General features: G+C 40.1%; 1 protein-coding gene across 16 annotated transcripts in view; it reads right to left on the bottom strand.

Annotated features, from left to right (window-relative positions):
* The window catches only part of MCF2L (MCF.2 cell line derived transforming sequence like), a 164,366-nt gene that overhangs the window by 95,134 nt on the left and 41,486 nt on the right, over positions 1 to 27,746 (bottom strand). The window contains exon 1 of one of the 16 annotated variants that reach the window (XM_055702334.1): positions 6,700 to 7,893. The exons of 14 other annotated variants lie outside the window; for them this stretch is intronic. In XM_055702334.1, coding sequence (XP_055558309.1) covers positions 6,700 to 6,820 — 121 coding nt within the window. In that variant the 5' untranslated portion in view covers positions 6,821 to 7,893. Of the gene's footprint in view, positions 1 to 6,694; positions 7,894 to 27,746 lie in introns of those variants that run through there. One more of the 16 variants, XM_055702328.1, reaches the window with a different exon arrangement.

Raw genomic sequence — 27,746 nt, 5'->3', positions numbered from 1 at the left:
GTAAATCACTGAGCAAGAAATGAAACACATAAAAGTTGCATTGATTTTCACTTCCTGCTTTGGAAGAAGACCTAGTGGCTCTCCAATAAGATAAAATAAATAAATGCAAAAGCCATCTTCAATCAGGAAGTGCTGGAAATCTTACAATAAACTTTGATCCTTTTAACTTAGTGTGCTTTACCATGAGGCCATGTATGTTCAACCTTTTCAGGTTAGCTTAACCTTTGAAGTTAATTTGAAGATCATGTAGGATTCTGTTAAACACTACGAGCATACACAGTAAAAGGAAGTAGTGCAGGCCATCTTCTTACCTGTGACGTTAGTATAGCTAAACAGATTGCAACAGCACATAAGACTGGAAACTTCTTGAAAGAACAATGAAGAAGATAAAGGGAGTAAATAAAGTTACATCCTGGCTCCAGGACTGGTTCTGCCCACAGAGCAAATACCTTGTATAATTTTCCATATGGAAAAGCAAAAGCATTCTATAAGATCAGTTAAGTCATTTTTCTCTAAATTACTGAAGCAAAGTATCTCTGCTTATTCAGTAGGGAAACAGTAAGTTCTTTTATTCATATATTCTTCACTGGCTATTGAAAATATCAATTTCTACTAACTCAACTGCATACTATGGCACTAATGCCATACATGCTAGTGTCTCTAAAGAAAAGGGTGTTTCAAATAGCACTAATGGTCAGGAAGGCATTTTTTCCCCCATTCCAAGAGATGCAGGCATAGTTAGATTTTGTTTTCTGAGGATTCATTTTACATGTATTGAACCAACAATAGTTTTTGTCAAAAATTACTACTTTTGACATTTTTTTTCTCCATACACACACACAACCGGTAATGTCACGCCACAGCAACCCTTAGAAAAGGTCTGTTCCTTGTAAGAAGACTCAAGGGCAGCTTCAATCTTAGCAAACAGGGACAAAGAGAAAATCATAGGCAGACATTGGGGAGGTCTGAGGGGCAAGGGAACAGGTGCAAGGAGTTCAGGCTTAGTGGACCTATTGGAACAGAAGCTTAGGGGCAAGGTCTTATATTGCCCCTAATTCTGTGTGTGTGTGTCTCTCTAATTGGAAAGCTTCTTAAAAGCCCTTGTTTTCTTGGAGGAATCATCATCCAGGGGAATAAAAGTATATGGCCTGTATATCAGTATCCCAGAGCCTACATATTCCTTCATTATTATGCACGCAGCTAGAGAAAAAACAATTTTTCCCCCCAAGTTAAGGTTCCAAAAATGTTTAAGAGTAACTTTTATAACATTGTAATTTACAATATTATAATTTTGTTGTTTAAAATGGAATTCAAATCACTTTTTATCACAAGAAATGGGAAATAATAAGGAATTTCAGGATCTTGAGTGGGACCACTCAGAAATCTGGTGATAATGTCATTCATTTTAGATGTTGCTACTTTCTGTCACAGCATGCATCTTAATGTGATTGTAAAATACACCCCTCAAACTATGCATTTCCTTCACTTCTATTTTTTAACATAAAGAATGAAGATTTTAATATACCACACCCCCTCAAATTAAAAATTTCAGAAAAAAGCAGGTAATAAAGGAGGCTAGGGTCCCTCGGTTTTATAGGACAAGTCAATACAGACACCTAAGTGAAGGAAGAAAACCAACATTTGCCCTTGTCACCAAACAGTAACAACCTCTTTATCAGAAAATCTATACTGAACACATTCCAGCAGCAGAAACTGCCCTATAAATTGTGATGATGCTCTGAAACTGATTTGTGAGAGAAGCAGCAACTCACTCTTGACAGGCATATTTGCTTGCGAACATTTCTGTCTTTGGAAGGATGGCAGCTGTGACTGGTTTTGCTGATGTGCACACTTTGCACTAACTTGGCTGAGGCAAATACATCATTTAATTTACACACATCACAGATATTAAATGGTAACAAGTTTGGAGGGGGTGCTATTTGAGAGGAAAGAAAACTCTATAAAAACTTTATATGAAAATTTAGATCCTAAAATATTTAATATTTTACTTCCTTTGGGAAAGGGAATTTGAAATAAAATCCAGACAGTACCATCTACCATTCAGACTCTTCTAATGACATGCATTCTGTGAACAGTGTGTTTTCAAGAAACAATGAGCTAGCAAAATTTATATTAAGATTCTTGAAATGCATGCTTTTTTGGCACATATAAAACAGAGTTCAGAATGCTTCTAAGAACACAGTCCCAAGCCACACACCTTACACACTCCTGACTTAGCAGACTGCACAAATCTGTTCACCTTTACAAGATCTAGGAGTTATTATAAAGTTAAGCCAACTCACCCCTTGCCACAAAACCCAGCCACGAACACCATTCTGAGAAAAAATAATAGCTCTTCATTTCTGCTACAGAAATTCCTCGCTCATTCATTATCAGAGAAGAAAAATGTCCACTTTTCCCTTCCTCTGCTCAGAACAAACTACCCTGAGAAGGTAAGAGCTTTCATATTAATTGAACTTTGTTCCATAAATGCAACAGGTGGCACAAGATGACTTTACAAATATATTTTCCTCTAGTAATGCCATTGTTCTTGTAATTATCTCTTTAATTACAGTGTTCTCCCCTCATGTCCCCACCCTGAATATCTACAGACCACTGATACACCCAGTGTCTGATCCAGTGTATCTAGGCTATAGGCTGAAGCCCTAAGCATATTTTCACCCATGTTAGGCTTTAATAAGGCAAAGCAAAACTGTTTTTCACACAGATATTCAGAACACTATCTGGAACTAGTTGTATTCAATTAATTGCTTACTCACAGGTTTAGTATTTCACTGCAGTTTTTCACTTCTGCTATGGATTCATACCCAACTCTCTTCTCCAACTTTCTGCTGGAAAAAGTGCAAGAGCATTTCCAGCAGGACAGGTAATGGAAGTTTCAAGCATGGAAACCTGAAATCTCAAAAAACCCCCAACCTTTTCAACACATTTAACCAGCCAGCAAACAAAGGTGCGAATACAGCAAACAGCCTTACGCCTGGACCTATCTAGCATGGGGACTAACAGTGATGAAGTTGTAGTGGCAGACTTAAACACTGACCGTAAATCTCAGTGTTTACACAGGCTCCAGGAAGGCTTTGACTATGCTGAAGTCTTGAGATACTTCAGTATGGTCTGCTATATTAACGTATTCAGTTTGACATATGCTCATTCTGACTTTTTCTGCATCCATGCATTTTGCTATCCCACCTATGAACTAACAGCCTCTCCCCATACAAGAGTGCCCAATATCCAACAGAAATACTCTTACAGCTCCAGGACAAGATGCACTCATCTCCATCCCCTCGGCTGACACAGAAGATGCAACAGTACTCTTCCTCTAGACTCCTCTTCACTATTTGTGGTGGATTAACCAGGCTTCGTCTGACTCTTTGACTACAAAGTCCATTAGTATTAGACACCCACATTACAGCGCTGCCTCACTGTATCTCACCACAGAACTTCTCTGCATTGGATTCGAGGACCCTGGGACACAGACAGTCTTCTCATCCATCCATTCATTACATGCCTACAATGTACACACAAAAGCAAACTGCCTCGGAGCTTTAGTCATCTTCATCAGAAAACCAACCTGAATTCAGTGTGAAAAGACACAGGCTACAGGATGCCTCCGAAGATACTCCCTGTACATACTAAGCGCAGCGCAGACTGAAGACGGATGTGTCTGGAGTCCCCACTTGACAGACTTGTTTTACAGCTCTCAAGCTGACCTACTGTTCCCATTTGCTTAGAGAAAGTGAGCAGAGGGAGAACCTCAAAGGATGGTCTGCGAGTACCACACCGGGAAGCCCATCACAAAGGACCACAGCAGGTCAGCACCTTGGAAAATCTCCCCCGCTGACAGGAGACATCTCCACAGAAGACTGCTTGAAGCCACATCTTTCCAGGGCTGAAATCTTCCACAAACTCTACAACTGCTGTCCCACCTGCCTGCAGCTAAAGATGCAGAAACACACAGAATATGTACAGTCAGGGATAGATGTAGAAACCATGACGCTGTCTCACACGAGCCTGCCCATACCAATCTGGGCCCTTCCTACCCAGGCAGGAGGGGTCACACAGCACCTGGTCCCAAAGAGCAAGTGTCACCAGAGCCAGAGCTCTACCAGCATGAGGGGATAAAGGCAACACAGCCTTCCCTGGGTAAGAGACACCTGCAGAGAGCAATGCAATGAGGATTAGGCCAAGGAGGACAGATCCAGCTGTCCATGAGCTGTAAGTAAATAAAGTCTGCTTTGTTAAAATGAAAATAAAAACAGAGATGGATTTGATGAAGCATGACGACTCTGGAAGCGAGCCCAGCTTCCCTTATTAAAGTACATAAGGTAATGCAAAATCAATGTATGAACTACGACATTTACTGTTCATGCAATGATTTCTATATTCTGTATTAGATTTTAACATGTGGGGGAAGGGGGAAGTGACAGCGAGCAAACCTGTCTTCAGCCATTTCTAGAGATGCTAATGAAGAGAGATCAAAGCTCTGAGAGACCTGGGACAACAGGACAGAGTGCCTTAATTTTGTCACAAGGAGAAGAGAGATGCATACATCATGGGATTCAGAGTCACAAGCACATTTACTTTGGAAATACATGCTTGCCAAAATTGTAATTTACCCAGTGTACCCACAGGACAAAATGTTTCCAGGCTGCAGTACCTCTCCCCTTCCACAACCTAAATCCTTGAACCACCTTCTGTATGCATTTGGTCTGGAAGGGCCACTGAATGCTAACTGAGGTCTGCCACCAGGAAGGCAGGAAAACTCTTATCAGTCCAAAGGGTCGTAAAATGGCTTTGATCAAAACAATGGAATAACTCTTACTGGATATATAAGGTAAACATTAGAAGCATGTAATTGCTTTCCTACTGCCAATATAAAATGGGTAACAGGAAGGAAAGGAAACAGAATTTTTACATACTTGAAGACTTCAAACAGAAAAGGCTGCAACACAATCAAAAGGAGTTTTGGAATAATAATAAAATGGGTGGGGAGAAGACAGACAACTTCCTACAGAAATATACAATTTTCTGACTATACACACCTATATATAGTGAAAGGAACCTGTAAGTAAGAGATGACTGTATAGCATTACAAGATTTATATTAAGGATCTGAGTCTGAAGGAGATTAGGCTAAAACAAGGAAAATTGTATGTTAGAATGGGTTCAATATATTAAGCTTGTGTTTTCCTCCTCTGCAGTCAAGGCTTTGCCTATATTTGGAATTAGCTCCAATCCATTCATGAATGGCCAGCAGGCACTCGAAACTCCTAAGTACATACATGTTATAAAATAACTGGTGCAAGTGCTAACTTTTATGGCTACACTTTGAACTTGACTGCAGTGTGATTACTACCAAGTGATGGTTGAATCCTACATGAAGGTAAAACTGAAATTTAAGGCTGCCTTGTTTTCCTTTGCTTTGTAAGATGGCATCCCATGTGTTTAAAATACTATTTTTTTTCTGAATTTTCTTTACTCTGATTAACAGCAATTAACATAAAAACTTTTTCTAATCTGAGCTGAATAGAATTCATGTTAAATCTTGATCATTTCTTAGTTAGCATTCCTAAGGGTACCAAACTTGGCCTCATGAGTGCCCAGAACTGAAAAATCAAGAAAAGTGAAATGTTTACATTTCAAAAGTTATGAAAAAGAAGGTTATCAAAAAAACTTACAATTTCCATTCCAACCAAAACAGTTGACAAAACACTCAGCGAGTACAGTACAAAAGAAGGTGTGAGCAAAAGGAACCACCAGGGAGATAGTTTTATCTTCCTATTTTTTTCTAAGATTGTCAACATTGAAGAAAGAAATACTGAAAGGCCTTGAAAATATAATATTTTCCTATAAAGGCAGCTCAGCTTATGTTGATTTCAATTTCATATGCTCCAAATTAATTTTAAAAGAAACAAAACAAAAAAAAACCAAACCCCCCCCCCCAAAAAATAGAGTCTTCTTTTTTAAAACCATAATAGGTCATTGTGCATATAAACCCAAGAAAGGATTAATTAATTATTGAAAAATCTGCTCCAGGTTATCTCAGCCAGTCAGGGTTAATATATTTCAGAGAAAAATACCCAACAAAATCTAGCTTTACTAAACACAAAGATTATATAATTTCAGTCACACTAACATATTATTACACTGCATAATATATGAAACGGACTTTAAGATTGAACAAGTGGTGGCAAGCCCTAAATTTAGAACATTACACTTAAAGAACGGAGGCTTCCTGATTTTTTGAGTACAGTCAAAAATAATTTTTTGGTGTAATTAATTTTTTTAAGAGTGAAGCACTCAGAAGTTCTTCTAGAGTATCAGAGGCGAGTTGGTGTAAACCATTAGATACTATCATACACCTGGACCTGCAAGGAAAACCAAGATACAATGTTCTCTCCAGTTCAGTACTGGTGACAGAGGGTAATCACTATCCATGAGTTGTATCTAACATGGATAGAGATACGTACTTTTTAACCATAACAGTTGCTGGATCCCTACATGAGTATGCTTTGAGAAAAAATACTTATTCTTACAAGAAACATCAGTTGAGATAATCAGCAACACAAATACTAAGCTACTTACTGCTCATATTCACCTGACACGCTACTCAAATTTAAGTGCAACAGCCTATGTAGATACAAATTGTACTACAGCATCACCTATACATTCACCTCACCAGAGCATATTTGGCGTGGGTTATTTCGTGAGTGCCGTCTACCATGAAGGATTTGGATGAATCTTGGTAGGATCCTAAAATGACTTTCATGTCCTTCCCTTAAAAGGCGTCGTTGAGACATGGATGTGTATCTCTTATCTTCACCAAGTTATTCACCAAAGGAAATAAAAAATCAGCTCTTCCAGATTACACTCTTCCAATGTACTGAAAGATACTGTGATTTTCCTTCTAAGTGTTAATGGAACATAAATTTTCTTCATCAAATTCAAATGCTACCCAAAAAGATATAAAAAGGATGCAGTTGTAAAGAGCTGGAAATGGGTGCAGTGAAGTTATTTTTATTGTCTGTGCTTTTCCTCAGAAACTAATACATGGTTTTACTAGAAAGAGAAAAGAAAAATCAGTTGTACTTAATGGACTAAAAATGCCAAGACAGTTTCTGCATGAAGCTGCAAGACCCTCTCAGTTCCTAGCATACCACACTCAGCAGACAGGACGTCTTGCCACAGCTTTCCATCTGCTTTCAGTGTGGCTAGTATGAACAAAGGAGGCACAGCTTCTCACGTAAGCAGGTCAGATTAGCAGATGAAATTAAAAAAAAAAAAATAAAGTGTGAAACAGTCTGGTTTTCAGTGCTTCATCCAAAATAACTGTAGCCAAACTAACAGCCCTGTGCTGTTTCAGATGAAGAAAACCCCCACCAAAACATCCTGTTTGTTATTGTGCTCCAGCCGCGCACAGTGATCCAAAGCTGCTGCTCATCCCAAGTAGCTGGTACTATCGCCTCCGTCTTCGCATCCTTCTCCTTATTGTGAAGGATGTTAGCTGATGCAAAGAGACATCCAAAGTTTCTCCTGAAGAAGGGCAACTTAGAACTTTATAGTCTTCCTTGTAAGTTCACAACTCAGCACTCCAAGGGCAGAAATCTCACGCTGACACTTGCTGCATATCCTGCTTCTGTATCTGAAACACCCTCAGGGGTCTGTGCTTATGCCAGCAAATTAAAAGAAAACACCGTTGTGAACACAAAGTTGTCTATTAGAAACTCCTTTTCAGTTCATTTGCCCTAAGTCAGACTCTTATAATCCATCCACCTCTTCTTCCTCCCCCTGCATTTGCCCAGAAGTGAGGACCGAGCCCCTCAAAGGCAAAGTCCATTCCCAGAATGTGCGAGCAGAGAGGTCTCACAAGAAAAACCTGAATCTTCCTGGGAGTTAACAAACAACTAATAGGAAGGAAGGGAGGGGAAATGAATCCCAGGCTTTCTTAAAACATATCAGGAAACCCTACACTGTCTGTTCCCCCTGTCTCTTTCAGTACAGGAGAGAGGAAACTGATAATGCTGCTTTACTTGGCAGTCAACATTTTCCTCTCCGTTCTGTTTAACTGTGTCCTGTGTGCCCAGAGATCTGCCACAACCCCAATATACACCATTACGTACATAAAAATGAAAAAGTTTTGAAATATGGTGTACCAACTATTACATTGAAAGCAAATTCAAACAGATAACCTTTAGTTAAGTCACACTGAAGTAAATATTTAAGTAACCTATTACAAAATACTAGTTTGAATATACCTCGTTAACAGAGGAGAATCATCACAGTTTTAGCTGGAAAATTTTCACCTTTCAACATGAAATCACAGGCAAACATGACAGTCTTGAAATGTGATGATCAAGAAAAGTATCAAATAAGAATTGATGCATTTAATGCAAATATCACTTGCTTTCCAACTTCATTATACTAAGCAGATGGACCACTGCATATTGCAGCTGCGCTACTCTTCCTGGAACAAAGGCCTACCAAGCTTATTTAAGTAATACAGGAATTAAAAGGAAGGAAGGGAACAACTTAGTGGTGCAAAACCACCATGATACACACTGTCACTGTACTATGTTTCCCAGTGGAGGCATGAAATCTGACCAGGAGATGCCTACAGGAGATTGCCAGCCATCAGGGCTTTCCTCCTGCCTGGCAGATACTACTTGTTTGGGGCTTCTGGGGAACACCAGCCTCGTGAATGAAGAGCCCAGTCTGACAATCAAGTAGGGTGCTATTGAAACTACACATCTTCTTCCAGCAACCAAGCCACTAGCTAGAAAACAAGGTAGACAGCATGAGAGGAAACAACCTCAAGTTGCACCAGGGGAGGTTTAGATTAGGTGTTAGGAAAAACTTCTTCACCAAAAGGGTTATCAAGCATTGGAACAGGCTGCCCAGGGAAGCGGGGGAGTCACCATTGCTGGAAGTATTTAAAAGATGTGTAGATGTTGGCACTAAGGCACGTGCTTTATTAGGTTTATGGTTGGACTTGATGATCTGAAAGGTCTTTTCCAACCTAAATGATTCTATGAAAAGTGACTTTCTGTCCCAGCGGTGTTTTGAGTGTGTGGTGACACTAGTGGCATATGGTGGAAACCTCACCAAAAATTTGCTGGTTTTTTGTAGAGGATTATTACAGTGAAGCAAAAGGACATTCTCCTTGCTTTCTTCATATACCAAATGCACGCAGAAGATTGATGACTTGAGTTGTAAAGTTATTAAGTACACACAGTCCTGCTGAAAGCTAGCCATTAGCTACATCCCTGTCCGCAAAACAAGCTTTTAATCTTCTTTTGAGCACTCACATTTGTGCCTAGAAGCAAAGAAATTAATCACAACAATGGCTATGGTGGTGCACAATCAGAAGGAAACAGATGGTGTAATGCAGTGTTTTCCAAACAGCAATAGCCTCTATCTCCAGGAAAATAATCTGAATATTTTCCCTTGCTGTTGGCATATAGAAAAGCTCCTATTAGAAGGATTTCTTCTCTGCTCAGCATCAGCAAATTACATAGCAGTTTAAAGATGGCAATATTCTTTTGAGTATTGGTTGGCAGAACCAATTAGACTGCACCTATCTCCTCTTTCACATCACATGAACAGTAGCATTCGATGGGTAAACACCTCTATGATTATCTTTAAACGACTGCAGACAGCTCGATGGAATCAAAAAATTGTGGCAATGAAACGGCTTATTTTTCTCATACTTCATTTCCAGGTTTGTCTCTGACCATAGGCATAGTGTTGCACACGGACAACAGAAGCAGCACTACAACTTACATCACTATACCCTCTCGGCTTCCTCCTTTCATTCCCGAGGACTCTCACAGATTTTAGTTCAGTAACTTCCAAGTTCTTGGGGATCATTAAATTAAGCTGTCATCACTTTCATCATTGTTGGGCATTCTCAACGTTCCTTTAATCTTTTTTGGTTGTACAGGAGCCTTATCTTTATGGGACTTCTCAAACGCCCTACTGTGATTTTTTCCTCCAAATCCTAACAACTATTTACAGGCCTTTCCTTGCATCCTCACATTCAATGCAATGCTGAAGTGTTCACGTTATAGGACCATGTAACCCTTCCAACTGTACAGTGCAGGAGGCTCTGGTGGCAGAATCAAGGCTCCTTTAATGTCTCTCCTGTGTTTCTTCCACTCCTGAAAACAAGTTATTCTTCGTATCTGCTGATATGCCACTGCCACTGGTGTTGCCATTTCTTCTTAATCATAGATCTCATTTTTCAGGGAAAAGAGTGCATTTCTCAGACAAGAAAACATGACACCTCTCATGCCCGGAACTTCAAGATCCTACCATGCACATACCACGCAGGAGTCCATCTGTGAGATCTCTACCTACCACTCATCTGGTCTTTTCCCCTGGAGTCCCAGTAGAAAGGAGCTTCTGCAGAGAAACTTCAGTATCAGAAGTGCCATCACATCCCTGATAAAAACCCCAGAGGACTGTAGGAGAGATCTACCATGAAGAATATAAAAGACTATGAAAATTACATGAGGAATTGAAATAACATACACATATGCAGAACTCAGAAATGACTGTTTCTTGGACCAGTTTCTAAAAAACAAATACAAGGGTACATACAAGCTATATCTCATAGTCTTTTCAAAAAGGTGCAAGTGCCCTGTGTGTATTTCAGCATCAGCACATTTGCAGTAATAGTGGAAACGAAATGAGGGGGAAGAAAAGTGAAATGTTGTTTAGAATCTTCTGTTTAAAGCATGCTTCATCAATTATCTCTGCACACATTTATTTTGTTGAGAACAGTAGTGCAAACAAAACTAAATTGGACTCATGCTACATTATTGAACCAAATGATCATTTTACACACATTCAAAATATGACACGCAAGCTACTTCTAATCTGAAACGTAATCTGTTTTGTAGAGTTGAACATCCCATATACCATAAAAAGGTAGCACTAACTGTTGTTATGCCTAGTCCTGAGTTTTTTTATAACCCTACATAAATATTGAACCATGGCAAGTTGCTTGTGTTGATTTTTAAAATTAAAAACAAGTTGACAAAGATTAATCCACACCAGAGACTGTCACTAAAACAGCAAAGAGTCAGCTACAGGCTGATTTTAAATGAAAAAGGAAGTGTAGCTGGGATGTTAAAGACACAGAACTTGATATTATTACATTCACAAATTCCATATTGTTCTTGTAGAGGGAAAATGCTGAGAGAAAACCTGGCTGAAAACCTGAGAAATAAATCATTATTCCATGAATACTCTGGTACTCTTGAAATTCAGCACAAGAATGAGTCTTCCTTTTTCAGTGTGGGTGAGATGAATATAAAGTTTAGGTACAATCTTTTGCCTGTATTATTTTTATACTTTATAGAATTGGATAGGTGTGTTTGTATTTCACTTTCAGGCTACTCTATCAGAACATTCTACCTAACAAAAAGTTTAGAAAGGACTCCCATAGTGTAATCTAGAAAATCTGTAAACTGAAATTACATGTAATAAAATACCATGACATATAAGGAGAAGCTGGAGTGGGGAGAAATCTCAGAAACAGACATGAATGGAGATATACCCTGGCAAACGTGAAAGCTATTACTAACAAACTCAGTACCTCCCAAAAACACAGACAGTGACAAGCATTCTCAGTGTTTTTTTATTATTAAAGGTTAGTAGTTGAAAGAATTATCTGGTTTCACAAGAAATCTACACAGTAACCCTGAATTAAATTACAAGAGTGAATTAGGTTAGATGTGCAAACTTAATCCTAACTGGATGTATCTGCTCAGAGAGAAACCACAATCGTAACAAGCATCAGATGAATGTAAGTAGATCAGGACTGAGATAAATGGACAGCTTGCATTCTATTTATACTTGCACATTATGCTGCTGAACCACAGCTGCCAGTCCTTTATAACAATCTCTCTCAAAAAAACCCTAAAATAAATCCTAAAATCAATACAGAGCATTTCATAATTTAAATGTACAGTAAGAAACAAACAAAACAAAAAAAAATACCACAAGATACAAAATCAGGGTTTCAATATTCTGGAAGTGTTACTATTTAATTGTCAAGATAACAAAAAGCTTTTAAAGCCTAACATCTGTCCCTCTATTTTAAGTAAGCTTACACTGCATGTCAGAATTTCCTGAGGGCTAGCAATAAATTTGACTCATCTGCAAAAGAACAAGTTCCTCCATTAGCCATAGAAAATACTCAGAAAAATCACAGTGGATCAGAGAAATAACTAGAGGAGAACAACTCTTCATGACCAGCCAAGCAAAGTGATTTTTAACATCTAACAAGACAGCACTTCTGGTTTGTCCCTTAATGTAAGTTCTTTAACTTTTGAATGCAACTAGCAATCAATTTCAAAACTTCAGAGATGTTCCGGGAAAGAGTAAGGAAACTGCAGTTACACTGGTGACGACCAGGACATCATGGGAAAAGCCTCATTAGCATCTGATGCCAGTCCAAAGCTGCAGGTAAAGGCTACCACGATATTGGAGCTGATTAAACAACTGCCACCACCGGTCACTCGTTTACTTAAATTCCGTTAGATAAAATGACCTGGCAAATGACAATTACAGGTTGAGCAAATCTATCAGAGGTATGAGGCCTACCTTTTTGATCAGAAGTGGAAGCAGGTGAAAAAAAAGAATCTGTTCAGATTAGGAAGGTCCTGGGAATTATTTTGCTCCTATGTTTGATACAAGCCAATGCTTTCACCCAACACCACCTCAGCTCTGTGTTCAATACCTGACTGCTGCTGCTGTGAGCACAACGCAAGGGAGATGACCACGGCAGGTGGTGGGCTTGTAGAGAGGGGATTTTTGCACCAAGAAAAGGAGAAAGTGATGGGAAACCTTTGAGTCTTCAGTCTCTGCTACCATAATTTCCTTCCTATGAAAAAGGTTCTCTGTTGCCATGTGCTTTGGACCCAAGGGATCCTGTGCTCAGCTCTCACGTCTTCTCTGTCAGACTTCAATTCTTTTCCACATTTCACAATCCTCCCTCTCTAGCCTCTTCATGAACGGGGTATTAATAAAGTGAAAGAGTTTTCGGTTGAGTAGCTGCTTTGAAATTCTTCTGCATGCACTGTTACACCAGCTATAAATTTATATGGCAGTAATCCACTCAGCACAAAAGAAACAATGCTATTAATACTTCTCAAAGCCGGTATGCAGCTACGAGTAATACCTTTTAGGACCTTTCAGAAATGCTGTAAAAATCCTTAGGCTGTTACAATTTTTCTCAGGCTACTTCTTAGGATGCAGCACAGTAGGTTTTCTACTGCAACTTTCTGAAATGACCATAGGGGTATAAGAGTGATAAATCACTTAAGTGTTTGAAGAAGGAGCTTTTCCTAATATTAATGAACACAAAGAATTCATGAATTGCTGATTTTGATCATCACTCATGTAGGCCTCCGGCAAAATAGGATTTTCTCCATGTACAGATAAGCATACTTAATTGAACTGAGATGAAGGGAGATACTGGTGGGCCATTTGACAGTTTACTAGAAAGTCAAAAGTTTTGGTCTGTTCAGAGTTAGTTTACCTCATTCTACATATCAGCTAGTCAGTTCTAATAGACAAATTTTAATTATACAGTCATAATTAAAGACATTCAAGCAAATAGTTCTAAACATGCAGTGAGAGAGACACCAAGGGTCTTTACACCATCTGGAACTGTAAAGGATGAGGACAAGTCCATGGTTAAATTTAAAAATGAAAAGCTCTTTCACAACTAAGAATCAACAATTTCCTTCTGAAAATGTAAAACAAATGCTGTATGATATGCAGTTACTATGGCTGTAATTCTTAGAGAGACTGAGAAACTCATTCCATGTATAACGTCTTATCAGCAAGCACCAACACTGAACAGAGCCTCAATCACACAGGCACTTTGTCTGACCTAATGCCATACTGCTGCCACAGGGAGGATTCCTGCTCCCAGTAACGTCCTCCTCCTGCTTCCTTGGTGCAGGCGTTTGCATTTGTGCAGCCACATGGTGAATGATAAATGGATACGTTCCAGGTAGGACAAGGAGGACAGGGACACATGATGTGGCTTCTGGCTGAAAAAGTCAATAACCCTGGCATGTAACATGGTGTGTGGAAAGCTGCTGAAATCATAAGTACCTATTGATTTCCAGGTTAGGAATATTGTTTAAAGATTATTTCCTAAATGAGTACTGCAAGCTGTTCTTGTCTCTCTTGGAATCTTCAGCAGAGATCCTCACATGATTTAATAAAATAGCACTAATGATTACTATTTATGGCTATACCCTTAGAACCCAAATAAAGGCACAATGGGTAAATGTATAATTGGAGTTATGGTCTCCACATGAATTATTACATCAAAATGTGTTGAAAGATACTGAAGATTTTGTTTATTATTTACACGAAGGAGAAACAGACGGGGATGAAATCATGGCTCCTCTTGACATAATCATATAATGTTGCAGTTTGAGTCCAAATCAGCCTCACACGGGACACCAATTGTTGCCACACAAGCTAAACTAGCAAGCTGCAACAAGGCTTTACCATGTGTTAGATTCTACTGCCCATGCTGTTCCTCCATCCTTCAGATGCCAGACCACACTCCTCCTTGTCTCTGCTTCATCCGGCTTCATCCCCCTCTCCTCCCAGACTCCTCAGAGCTATCTAACCATTCAGCAGGGATGAGCCACAGCTACACATAGTCCATGTCAATCAAGCCACTGCCTCTGAAGCAAGGCCACAGCTGCATATTGTCAATGCTAATCAACCCACTGCCTTCATTCCTCTACAATATAGCATGAAAACACTGAGGGAAATAAAATATTGTTAGTATGTATGCTATTGAGAAAGAAAACATCAAGACATTACACATCGTAGCTTATACCTGAGCAGAATTATTTTCCTGCATATTCTCTCATATGAATAAAGCCTGCAAAGGCTACAAAATGTCAATCCCCATAGCTGTAGAGCTGTACAACCAAAGGTCAATTCCGGCCAACAGCCAGTTTTTGGTCTCATTTGTTACATTTGGATCCACAGATTATTTTTTTTCCAGACAATCTAAATAATGCTTCTCGCTTCTCAGTTAAAGACAGCACTATGCCAGCAGTTTCTTTTTGTCCTTTCTTTATACAAAAGAAATGTTACACAGGCATGCTCTGCTGTCCAGCAAGGAAGTGTTCCTGAAAAGTGAGACCATTAAAAACATAACCCCATTGCTTCACTCTTCATCTTCAACTGACACAATCAATCCCAGTTTGTTTGATGAAGATGATGATGACACTGAAAGTGCAACTACTCAGGAAGAGGAGCATGAATGCTCATGCTAAAAAACCGATACTGGGGACTTGGTCTCAGGGATGAAGCTGCTGGGATCTTTGAGGAGGATGATCTGCTCCAGAAACCAGGCATCTCTTCCAGGTGACAATCCTGATCCTGCTTTCACCATTCCATCCACCATGCCATATATACCGTCCCTGTGCATTTAAACTACGTATTCTAGTCCCTGCACACATCCCATCCTTCCCACAGAAAAGCTGCTTTGCTCTACAAACAACCTCCAGCTTTTCAGCTGGGTGACTGATAACAGTTAGCAGAGCTGGGTGTTCAATCATCAGCAGCGGAACTCCAAACCCAAGGACAGATTTGTCTTGTGAACCAGTCCTTTCATTGTGCAGTCAAACAAAAATCATAAACTTGGTCACAGGAGCAATCTTTGCTCAGCTTTGTGATGTGTAGAAGCCACCAGCACCAGGTAGCTCTATTAGTAATGTACAGGTCTGCGCAGATTATTTTTTATTTGTATTCTTAAATACAGGCAGTGCATCTGGAAAGCATCATGCATAGTGACCTTCCCCATCAGAAGAACATATGGAATTCCCAGATACACCCCAGGAGTGAGAAGCAGGTAGGAAAATGAAACAGAAAAGGCACAGATGCTGCAGTTCATGTTAGAAATACACAATAATAAGGTATTTTAGAACTTCCCAGCTGCTCTCAAATCCAAATAAATCCAAATCAAACCAAAGTTATATCAGGGAAAAGGCTGTTACTGAGTGCAGCAAATCTGCAGAATACAGGCTTAATTATAATGTATATAGCTCTTCATCAAACCATGAATTATACCATGCAAGCTTCCCTGCATCAGACTTCACTGGTAGAGCACTCTGCTTTACAGCTACATCCCTGGACTTTGCTGCTGTCCTGGATACTTATAATATCTTATAACATTTCCCTATGTACAACTGTGTGATTATCTTCAAACTTTAAAAACCAATCTGTGGAAACTACTAAAATGTATAATAAAACAAATAAAAACCCAGTAAATAAGTAAAAGAAAAAACTGGCAACTATGAAAATTAACAAAACCAAATTATTTTTAGTAGTAAGACCTAGAAGCCTTCATAAAGTCACTGTGTTTTGATCTATTAAAGATCAATTTAGAGTGAGTAGCAAAATTTTTTGCTCTGCCATGGTGGCACTGGAAAGCCTGCACGCTTTGCTGCAAAGGTTTTAACCAGTGGGAAAATTTTTAACACTGCAGGCTGCCATCAAATTCCACCAGCCAGCCTGGTAACAGGTCCCATGTGCCCTGTTCATGTACCCAAGCATGTAGGACACTCCTGGAACATCCTAGAACATCTCCACCCTTGGAGGCATTAAAGACTCAAACTGAGCATGTCCATAATAAGTAGATTGGCTTTGAGCAGGTGGCTGGACTAGATGACATTGCAGAAGTTCTTTCCAATCTAAATTATTCTACAATCATCTTGTCCTTTTAGCCCCCTCACTGTTATCCAGTTTTGTTCACTGCTTTGATTCCCATAAAGAAAAAGGGAACCATTTTTGGTGTTTAATTTATATGGGTTATTTCAATTTCCCAGTGAATTCATAATTCAGCAGAATTTTATCTTCCTCATTTTAGAGTTATGTGAAGAAGAAAAATGGTAAAGTAAAACATTAAATTATTTAGAAGTTGTACACACAGGCAGGCAGATAAATGGTGCAGCATTATAAATTTAACAGTTATTAGAAAGTACAGAAACTGTAAGCATGATAGCCAAACTCCTTTGTCAAAGGAGAGAGTAGTCGTCTTCAATTCTGTGTTAATTTTTTTAGACATTAAGTAAGAGCCAAAGCAAATGTATTTACGGTAGATCTAAAGTCTGTATGATCTTCAGAGCTACCAGAGTAAGCAGTTTCTGGCTGCAAATGAAGGAATGAGGCTCCATTTCCCTATTGGCAGAATTCTTCATAAAAGGCAATTAAAGCCCTGCTCCATGTTTTAGCAGGATGGAATTGAATAAATCACAAGTGTGCAGAACTTAAAAATGCTGGCAGCTGATTAGGTCATCACAAACAAGGAAAATAAATTATAAATTCATTTGTAATGAGTGAACAGTGCTATAAACCAACAAACAGATCCTAAATCCTCAAGTCTCCAATTACCAACTCTATTCAGTTTGCTTAAATGTAGGATTATGTCTTCTTATTTCTGTGCTCAAGAAATAAAGCACTAAGAAATAGTATTAAAATGCTTAATTTTTATACAACTCCAAATAATTTCTACACATGATGAAGGCAAATACAGCAAACAGAATTCCTCATGATTCAGCCTTTCTAAATGTATTTACTGTCTTATAAATGCAGCTGAACATCTTTCAAATAAGATTTAACCAGAAATAGGTTTGAAAAATGGAAATAGTTTGAAGTACCATCCTCTGAGTATTTACGACAAAGTAACCATGATAAAGAACAAAATATTGCTTTTTTTTTGTCCTGTAACTCCACATTTTTCTTGACAAGTGATTTAAAAGGTACTTTAAATATTTTCTTAATGTCCATATATTTTACACAAAGACCATCTGTTAAAACTCATCTGGCTATCCGGCCCCCTCCTCCCCCCCCAAATGCACACAGACAGACATAGGCATTTAAGGACTGGCTGAACAAGATCTCTTTTCTTTGCTGAAGGGGCCTCTCTAACAAAGGACCTGGGAAAGTAGTCTTTATTTTAGGCACCGGGTGATGCAATCTTTTATGGCAGTGAAGATTTAGGATCCACTTCCTCTGTGTCCTGACAAATAGCCACATCACTTAACCCCGCTGTATTAGCATCCTTCTACCCTCTGTTTTTGACAAACTGTTATAGCTCGTCACCGATTTTAAGTTCAGCAGGAACCCCTTTGAGCACCTAATACAAGCTCCACCAGACCCAGAAGGTAGTTTTCTATCCACAACATGTGTTAAGCTCATAAGCTCTGGTGTGACAACAGCAAGAGGAAAGGGTAAAAGCACCTCCATCCTCGGGGCTTGCCACCACTCTCCAGAAACACTTAATCTGGCCGGCAGCTCCCTCCTTTCCCTGAAGCAAGCCCCTGCCTCCTCTCACTGGAAGACCACCAGGCGTGGGAGGCAGAAGGGCCCCCAGCAGAATAAATGCAGCTGCTGGCACAAGGTGGACACAGGCCTGCCAGCTTGGGGGAGGCTGGTCAGTGAGACAGTGACACGAGGGGAATGGAGGCTGGACCCACGTGATGGAAGATGTTGGGCAAAAAGTCATCCGTTAGTGGAAGCAGAGACTAGGAGGTGGCCAGACTCAGTACATGGGAGACTGTGGAGGAGCAGCAGGGACGGAAGGAGAGTGAGGGTAGAGGAGGTATGGGCACTGGCAGAGATGGTGTAGTGTGAGGCTGGGTGCAGCAGATAGACCTCAGGCAGGAGAGCAGAGTAGGGACCTGCTTAGGACAGCAGTGATGAGGAAGCAGAAGGCCAAGATGAGAGTTAACTTTGAAGGACTCATATGAGGATATGAGAAGACAAAATAGCTCTGTCATGCAAGGGTAACTGCTCCTGGCTTTACCTGAACACCCAAGCACTTGCTGTTCAGTGCTGGCTGACTGACACTTCAGTTCAGGTAGCTGTTTTGCTGTAGCATATTAAAAAACCCAGACAAGCAAGACTTGGGACCATCCCATTCACGGCGTATGAATGGAGAAATGTTCCCTACTACGCATGCAGAGATAGAGGGGGACAGAGAGCAGTGCACACAAGAAACAACCTAATTACAGCTTGTTTTGAGATCACAAGTATTGATTGTTTAGGAGCACAAATTTTAACAGAATATGGTAAAACACAACACCTTGGTGAGTTACCTAATCTTACAGATGATGAGCAGACGAAGCAAAAAATGCAAGGCCTGGGAGGAGCGAACATTCAGTAGTCAGACAAGCCTAGATGTACCCTGTTTGCTTTTCAGAGTATATTTTATGCCTCAAATCCATGACTTCAGGCTCCAACTGAAAGAAGAAACTTGAGAGCTTGAATATATTCTCATCAAACTACAACACAAGAACTGACAGCATATGCCAAGTAGGAAGTGTAAAAATATGTATTTCTCACATTAACTTTGCAAGTATTATAAAAAAATAATAAAAGTTAATAACCAGTAAATTATCAAAATGTTCTCAGATAACACTTAAGATAAAAAATTCAGCACTGCAAGGTAAGTTTATTATGACTATAGACTCCTGAATGGAAAAAAGAAATATCTAACAAGCATGTTTCACATCAAGGCTAGTAAAACAGCGCCACATAATTGGGTTTGTTCCTGGTCAAAACAGAATAAATGGCAAACCTTAACAATATTTGTAGCTCTTAACAGATGGCTTGGAAAAAATTCAAGAAGGTATCTTAGCAAAAAAAACCACCCCAAAATTACTTATAGTTCTTATCATTAGAGTTGATCACTTACATATATTTAAAAGTTGTTACTGATACAATGTATGATTTGTCTCTACTTTAGTTTAAGCAATAATGCTTTTCAGATTCTTTTCTCCCATTTAATTTTGGATTCAGCTAAGGCAAGACTGAAAATCACAATTGATAATATTCACTGAACCAGGAAGGAAGAGAAGCTTACTGGCTCACTAAAGTAACAATAAAATATCAAACTAAAAGTTACACTTTTAGACACAATACGTACACTCACCTTTCAGCCTTGTGCCTTCCCAGATCACCCTCCTATTGCAAGTTTGTCTCTTTTAGACACAGTACAAGGTTCAGATGCAAAGGGAAACACACAGTAAGTCAATCACTGGTTGCACCTGCCTCCTATTTACTCCCTATGTGAGTTAAAAATGTGGTACTTGAAGAAATTCCAGTATTGGTTTCTACATACTAGAAATCTGAATTTCCCTGGAATTTCTAACTATGCAATTGCCATCTTCAGTCTTCTGAAAAATATTGCTTGAGGCATCACATATTTGCTTAAAAGGCATGAAAAAATTTCGCAAAATAGTTTGGATAAATGGTGCCACAAAAAAATGTAACTATTGCTACCTTTTAAAGCAGTGAAATTAGATTTTGTGTAAAAACAAATGGTACAGATATCACATCTTAAATTGCAGCAGTCTTCAGTTACAGCCAGGGAGAGAATGAGCAAAAATGTCACGTTTCCAATTCATGCAACATGGAAGAGTAGCAGCCTGATACTACACCCACTGAAACAAACTCCAACGTAATTGGTGAGCTCAAAATTAATTAACTTGAACCCTGACAGAAGCATGCATCAAGAAGTCAAAAGTCTCAATCCAGAAATTTCTGCAGAAATCAAGTACATACAGTACTGTAACAAACAGATCAAGAAGTATCTCTCTGCTTTGCCAGCCAACAAACCAACAGCCATAAAGCTCTAGCACAAAACACCCATTTCAGATTTGAAGTTAACTAAGACAAGTAGACTTCTAAAGAGATGACTGTACTTAACTCAGTAACCCAGGAAACACAAATTATGGGATATGGTGACAAAGACCAGGAGTTTCACTGTTTCTCCTCTGGATTAACTGCAGAGCACTAGTGAAGGGACAGTCATACCACATCCATGTTCCTCCAGTGCCACAGCCATGCGTTCCCACTTCTGCCCTGATTATCAGCTCAAATGACCACAGGGTGAGGCAGGACAACCCACAGATATGACAGCAACCACTTCTCTCCCCTCCACAAAGAAAAAAGCAGTTTTCTGTTGAATCAACAAATTCAACCACTTCAATGGTTCAAACAATTGCCAGGTACCTGTCTCTTGCTGGATGCAAAAAGAAACCATGAGAAGCAAAAGTCAAGGGAAAGAAAAAAAGTATGACCAACTCTTTCTTCAACAACTTAGTTTCACCAGATGGCATGTGGTTTAAAAATGCATTTTAACTTTAGCCAAGAGTGATTAACACCCACAGATGGCTCCCAGGATGGAGACTGTACAGCCCCTTCCAGATGCAGCTCAGAGGAGTTAGCTTCTGCACTGAAGGGTGTTCAGAGGGCACTGTCCCTCTCTACTTACCACAGCAGGCGGCTCAGATCATCCTCACTAGATTAAAATCGGCCTGTGCAAATTCCTGCTTGTAGTAAAATGCCATATGAAATAATTTTCTCTATCTAGGTATCTGAATTCCTCAATTAAATGGAAGCAGGGCTAAGAGAAACGATGGGCATATTGGAAGCATCTTTTCCCTGCACTGTAACCTGAGTATTTACTAGTGCTTTGGCACATAGCTCCTTCCACACCTAGATGCTCTCTAGAGGTAGGCTGGGAAGATATTTCACAATAAATGCAAACAGGTCGGAAGGCCAAGACTTCCAAAAGAGCAAACTTCATTTTGCATAAAGCCAAACATGGCCATCATTTTCCAATATTCATAATCAAGTACAGTATGATACTACGCTCGAACTCATGAAAAAGTATATCAAATACTAACACTACTTTTTAAAGAAAGTGTAAAGTTGAGTTCAAGAAACTAATTGCTCTTGCCCAAGCAATTGATAGCCAGATAGAGCAAGTGCAAATTACATGACAACGGGCTGAAAAGAATGCATAGTCTCTAACTACAAAATGGAGTTGATTCTTCACACAGGATAATCTTCCCAACTGATAGATTTTTGAATTGCACAGTGTTGGGCTATTATTTCAGCATGCAAGCAGCTCCGTTACTTCTTCAGGTATGTTACATTTTGCTTTTCAGTCACACATCCTATGACATAGTTTTATAAAACAGAAAATCAGGTTCTTTCTGTAACTTATTATGCTGGCTCTGTCAGCTGCCTTCAGAAAGAATCATGATTTGTTTCTTTTTCCAGCAAAGTCTACTGTATATATATAACAATACCATTTTGCTAAATACTACTAAATCATAAATTTCCAGCATTTTTTCTTAACAGAAATTTTTTTGCTAGATGGAATTATTTTTGGCCAAAAAAGAAAAGTTTTTTACAATACACTTTTCTCAGCAGTTGGTTGAAATTTTGCTTTTAGTACTAAAACATACTACAATCAATTCCAGTTTGAAAAAATATCTCCAAAATCTGCTTTTTTTTTTTTTTTGCTGATAGCTTTAGCAGAAAACTGCCTTCTCATTACAATCATCACTAAAGCTTTAATAAGGAAAACATTCTAATCCACATACTGAGGGCAAACCTAGGGCGAAAGATGTGCTTGCAAAGTTGTTTGGGACCAACTGTTGTCAAAGAGCTTCAAAATTAAAAAACTTTATTAAAAGTAGTTGTTTTGGGGGTTTGGGTTTTTTTTAAACTGGCTTAATATATTAGGTGGCAATAATGTGGTTTATTACTAGCAGTCAAACTACTGCCTGACATTAGAAACTTTAGTTCAGGGAAATTGCCATTTTGTTGACATCTAGCATCTGTCAGAGCCTAACAAGGAACCAAGTGTTGGCTCTACACCATACAAAACCACAATTCTGCATTAAGCATTGTGAAATTTGGTATTTTATGCCATTTCCAATCAATTAATTAAAAAAAAAAAAAGAAGTTACAAAGATGAAAACTAAAACATTGGAGCAAAAATACTATTTCATATCTTACTGTCCATAACAGCTTCAGTTGCTTACTAAGCGAAGCACCAGGTGAAGGACAAGACCGGGTAACAGACCCGGATATGCAGGTTTACCTACAGCCACAGTCAGACGCCACACAGGCTACGAGACACGAGGGTGACTGCTGTTACCGGTGCTCCCACCCTAGCCATGCCCTGACTTTATCAGGGGAGGAGATGTACAAGTGCCAAGCCCTCCCTCATCCTGCTCCCTTCCATCCCAACCCATTCCCTAGAAAAGGAAACTGAGGTCACTGAGCTGGGCAGGAACCACAATAAGACTCTTACCTCTGCAAGCAGAGGACCAGACCTGCCAAGCGATACTGTGGGGCACATAACCCTTATTCCCCCAAATAAGAGCAGGCACAGCTAGAAAAACTGCTTGAAGCCCACTGACAGTACTGTGCAGTGATGCGCCTGACCTTATTTCTTGCTAGGAGTGTTCCTTCCTCATCAATTCCACCACACTTGTCTGATGTTTCCTTTTTTGCTGTATGAAATACAGATAACAAGTTACTTGAGGCAGGGAACTGTCGAGAGCACTACAGCTCAACCACAAAGGGCTTGGCAGGCCGTACCCAGTAACAAAAATAGAGCAGAGCTGATCACCAGCCTTTAAAACAAACACAGTTCCATTTAGTCACAGTTTAATAACTTACTAATTCATTGCCTAATGTATTATTAGCAACACACTTTAAAAACCAGGCTCTGACACTCAAAAAATTCCTTTCTAAAGGCATAATAAATAGTTCAAACTACGCTTCCCCCCCCCCCCCCAAGTATTTTTGAATGCAATGGTCATGTTCAAAGCATGAGATCTCCAGTATTAATGCTGCTATAAAATTAAATCTGAAACTTTTAGTAACTTCTTCCTGAGTATTTCATGACTGCAGTAAATTGTAGTCAGTGCAGCTGCCTGTGGAGCACTCTGAGCTCAACAGGATGAAGGGCCCCCGACAGCCAGGGCAGCCCCCCCAGACCCGGACAGGCAGTAGGGCAGGACCTGCAGGGGGGCAGGCTCTGCAAAGCCCTGCCACAGCACCCAGTGTGGCCCAAGCTCCCTGCACAGGACAGCAGCATGCTCACAATAAGGCTTGTGAGGCCCTGCAGAGGCTAATGAACAAAAATAGCCCCCGCACGACTAGCTCACAGCTGATCTGCTGCCAGGAGCAGGAAGCAGAGAGAAAGGTTAGGAACAAGTGGAGAATGGGTGTACAAGTTGCCATGTTTCCTTTTCTTCTATGTGTATCTTTAAACCTGAATACTACATATTGCATTTGCTCCCATTTAATGTCATAGGGCTAACTTGCTATACCAGCCACATATCACATCTCACATGTCATGGAAACTCGCAGACTGGTTGTCAAACAAGCAAGGCTGCCAGTCCAGGGTGGTGGTGATACCTGAATGAGCAGGAAGGCTCCTCTCCCTTGTACCACCACCTGCTCCGGCTTTCCTTCCTGGGCAGGACGCGCACCAGACAGCCACTAGCAATGCTGCAGCTCAGGGAATGCCCATGTGCAAAAGGTCAGGAGCTACTTGATGGGAAAGGATGGGAAAGGAACTCCTCAGGGAATGTGGGGGAAGAGGAGGGGCTTCTCTGTAATGCAAGTGCCAAACAGTAACACCCAGATGCCTTCCTGCCTTGGCAGCCGCACACTGGGCCTGTCTCAAATACCTGTATTTCCCCTCAAACCACTCTTGGATCTCTCTAAACTCTCACCCTCCTTAGGGGATAAAAATTTAAATCAATGCCTGCTCTCACCAGCTGTGATAAGGTTTCCCTGCAGCATCATATAAATGTCAGGCAGTCTTTAGTGAATTCAGTTCTAGACATTACTCTAGAAGAACCATCAGTGGGGGTGAGAGGGTGTTTAAAAAAGCCAAAGCCCAGAGTAATTCTTCTGTTTCCATGTTTTAAAAGGCAGGTGGCAGGATACAGAAAAGTTTGTTTCCAGTTTTCTGAAGGCTGGATGAGAACTGTTAGTACTACTTTAACTTATGCAACTGCTAAACATCCTGTGCAAAATTAACAGTGTTTAACACATACCTTCACCCTCCTGATACAAAATGCATGGCAGCCCTCTGTGCCATCCAGCTTTTACCATCCAGCTTTTTAATTCCCTGTCAGATCTTAAAATATGCGAGCAATTGCTTTGAAAAACACCTCCACCTGCCACACTGAAATAATTCGTCTTCTGTCTTCATACAACAACAGAAAGAAGCTGTTTCTATTAATATCCCTCTTCTGCTCTGGGCTGTATGCTCTCAAAGCAATTCAGGTATACTCTCTTCAAAGGAACTGACTGAAACGATGACGGCACCAAAGTCAGCAGCAGTTTGCAATGTCCTTGAAAGGCAAGTAAACCATGAGCTGGGGGTAAGGAACACTGAAGAGACTCAGCAGAAGGAAATTAAGAAAATATACAATTAGAAAACTCAGAATGCTACGTGTACGTTGTATTTTTTTCTTACCTTTACTCCATAAATTACTTCACAAGTGATTTGTCTAGTGTGGAAATGATAATTTTTTTCTGTAAGCTGCTGATACCATTTTGAACACCATCAACAACTTCAATGGCTTCCTTTTGCTCTCTCCAATGTGCTCAGATGCTTTTTGTCTCTCTTTACTTTCAAACCTCTAGTATCAGAACTTCAAAGTACATCCCACGGGTCACTTGCAGCCTCAGCAGCCTTTGCACAGAACCTAAAATGGGAATTTCTGTGGCTGTCCTTGACAAAGCCAGCTGTGCCAGGTTCACAGCAAATGTCTGAGTCCTCAGCAGATCTGAGCTGTCTCATAATTAGTGCCTGGCATATACTGAAGCATGAATTAAGTAACGATAATGAATTTTCATCACTCTTGTGATTCTGTGTACGTAGGTCATATTCCCTCATAATTATTAAACTTAAAGCTATTGTGTTTCAGACACTGTATCATGGGGGCTCCAGCTTCAGGTCCTACTAAATGACTACCTATGAGCAAAACATACAGAAAATCTTTTTATACCGCCTTGCTTCTGCCAGCTTTCTATTTTCATCCAAGCCGCACAACCATACCCACCTGCTTTGCTTCTTTACCCCAGCTTTCTCCTTCTCTCATCTTCTTCCACCATCAATAGCCCTCAAAGTAAGCTGGGAAAATCCCTCCCTCAAACACAAACGTGCTTCTTTCTCTACTTTCTTTCACTGAATGTTTGTGTGGGAGCTTTTATTTTCTTCTGAAGTATTTTTACAAGAATAGACCATTTTATATAAATGTACTTTGCCATTACAACTATGCTGAATGTTTGAGTAAAGCGTGTCAAAAAAGTGAAATGCTAAGTAAAGAAAGCATCAAACTGCCTTTGTTAAATCCGTTGGGTAATAACCACCAAATTACAGACTCAGCTGGAAGCTGAAAACAAAACCCAGCAGAAGAATTACCCAGTGTTTGGACAAAGGAGTGCATGGTATATGGCAGCAAGAGGGGACAAGACAGGTAAGTTTTGCCTTGCCGCAATCTGAAAATTGAAAATGCTGAGATAATGGAAATAGGGAATACCCAATTCAATTACAGATACTTGGTGGCAACAGGATACAGAGCTGTGGGGAACATCAAAGTTTGAAGTTTGGCAGGGCCTTTCCACAGCAGTTGCTTCAGGAGGCATCATGCCTGAAGTAACATACGTAAGGTAAACATGGAAAGAGGAAACAAATGAGTCATGCAACACGCTGGTTCATTTCGTGTACTCCATGGGCCAAAAGCTGATGCAAGGCTGGGTTTTCAAAGCCACTGTTGAAACCCAGGTGTGTGATGAGGTAACCTGGACTGACCAGCTAAGTAACACAGGCCAGCATGGAGCGACAACCAGCAGCCCAGGGGAAAATACTGACCAAAGTAAAGCACTTTGCCTGTAATTTATCATTTGATGGTTTTAGTAACAAAGGTTGTAGCCTAAAGAGTAATTTTTAAAATCAGCTGTGTGTATATTCTCACTATTTTCTGTTTATATCAATCATCCTGTTGTTTCATATGCAAAGCTACCCTCCCTTTAAATTCATCAGGCTATAGGCAGGAGTTGAAAGAAAAGGAAGATACATTTCTGGCTCAACAAGAATTGAGACTATAAAAGAACTAGGACAGTCACTTCTAGGTGCAAATTTTCTGCCTGCTACCTGAAGTGCTGAAGACAGGAAGACTTTTAGTAAGATCAGCACTTAGCAAATGCCTTAAGCACATGAAGGGGGACAGCACTTACACCCCTGAAGTAACAGCACAGGTGGAAAACATGAGCCTATCTACCACGCAGCAGTGCGATTCTCGAATTGCCAAATACCCGTTTGCCCAGATTATCAATTTTAAGATGGCAGACTGCTGCCAAGCAGCATTACACACCTACATCCTCAAAACCAGGCAGTACCATGCCACACTGTGCTTTATCAGCTTGCCACAACTTGAGCACCACATTCTGCTAGGAAGCTGCCTTACCCTGTGTCCTCAAAGGGATTTAACTGCCTGCGAGCCCATCACACAGGCCCCTCCCAAGCTCAAACACCACCGGCCTTCACATGAAAACAGAACCATTTGAGGATGGGTATCACAAGGCTTCTCCATTTCAGCTTATTCTCATGCTGAAACCCACAGCCAGTTCCACCCTTCATGTGACCAAGTTTAACATCTCTCCATTGTACCAAAAGATCCATTGTGCCCAACTCCCCACTGCTCCAGGGAACCATGTGAAGCCCAAAAGCCACCTCCGTGACCCTGCTACATGACAACTCAAATAGCACTTTCCATCGGTCATCAAAAAATTCAAAGCACTAGTACAAAATCTCAAAAGCCACAAAAAGACGAGCACAGACAGATCAAG

This window comes from Falco cherrug, chromosome 2 (assembly GCF_023634085.1).
Source record: "Falco cherrug isolate bFalChe1 chromosome 2, bFalChe1.pri, whole genome shotgun sequence".
NCBI classification, from domain to species: Eukaryota; Metazoa; Chordata; class Aves; order Falconiformes; family Falconidae; genus Falco; species Falco cherrug.
Note: the sequence above shows the minus strand (reverse complement) of the source record. Positions and strands in the feature narration are given on the sequence as shown.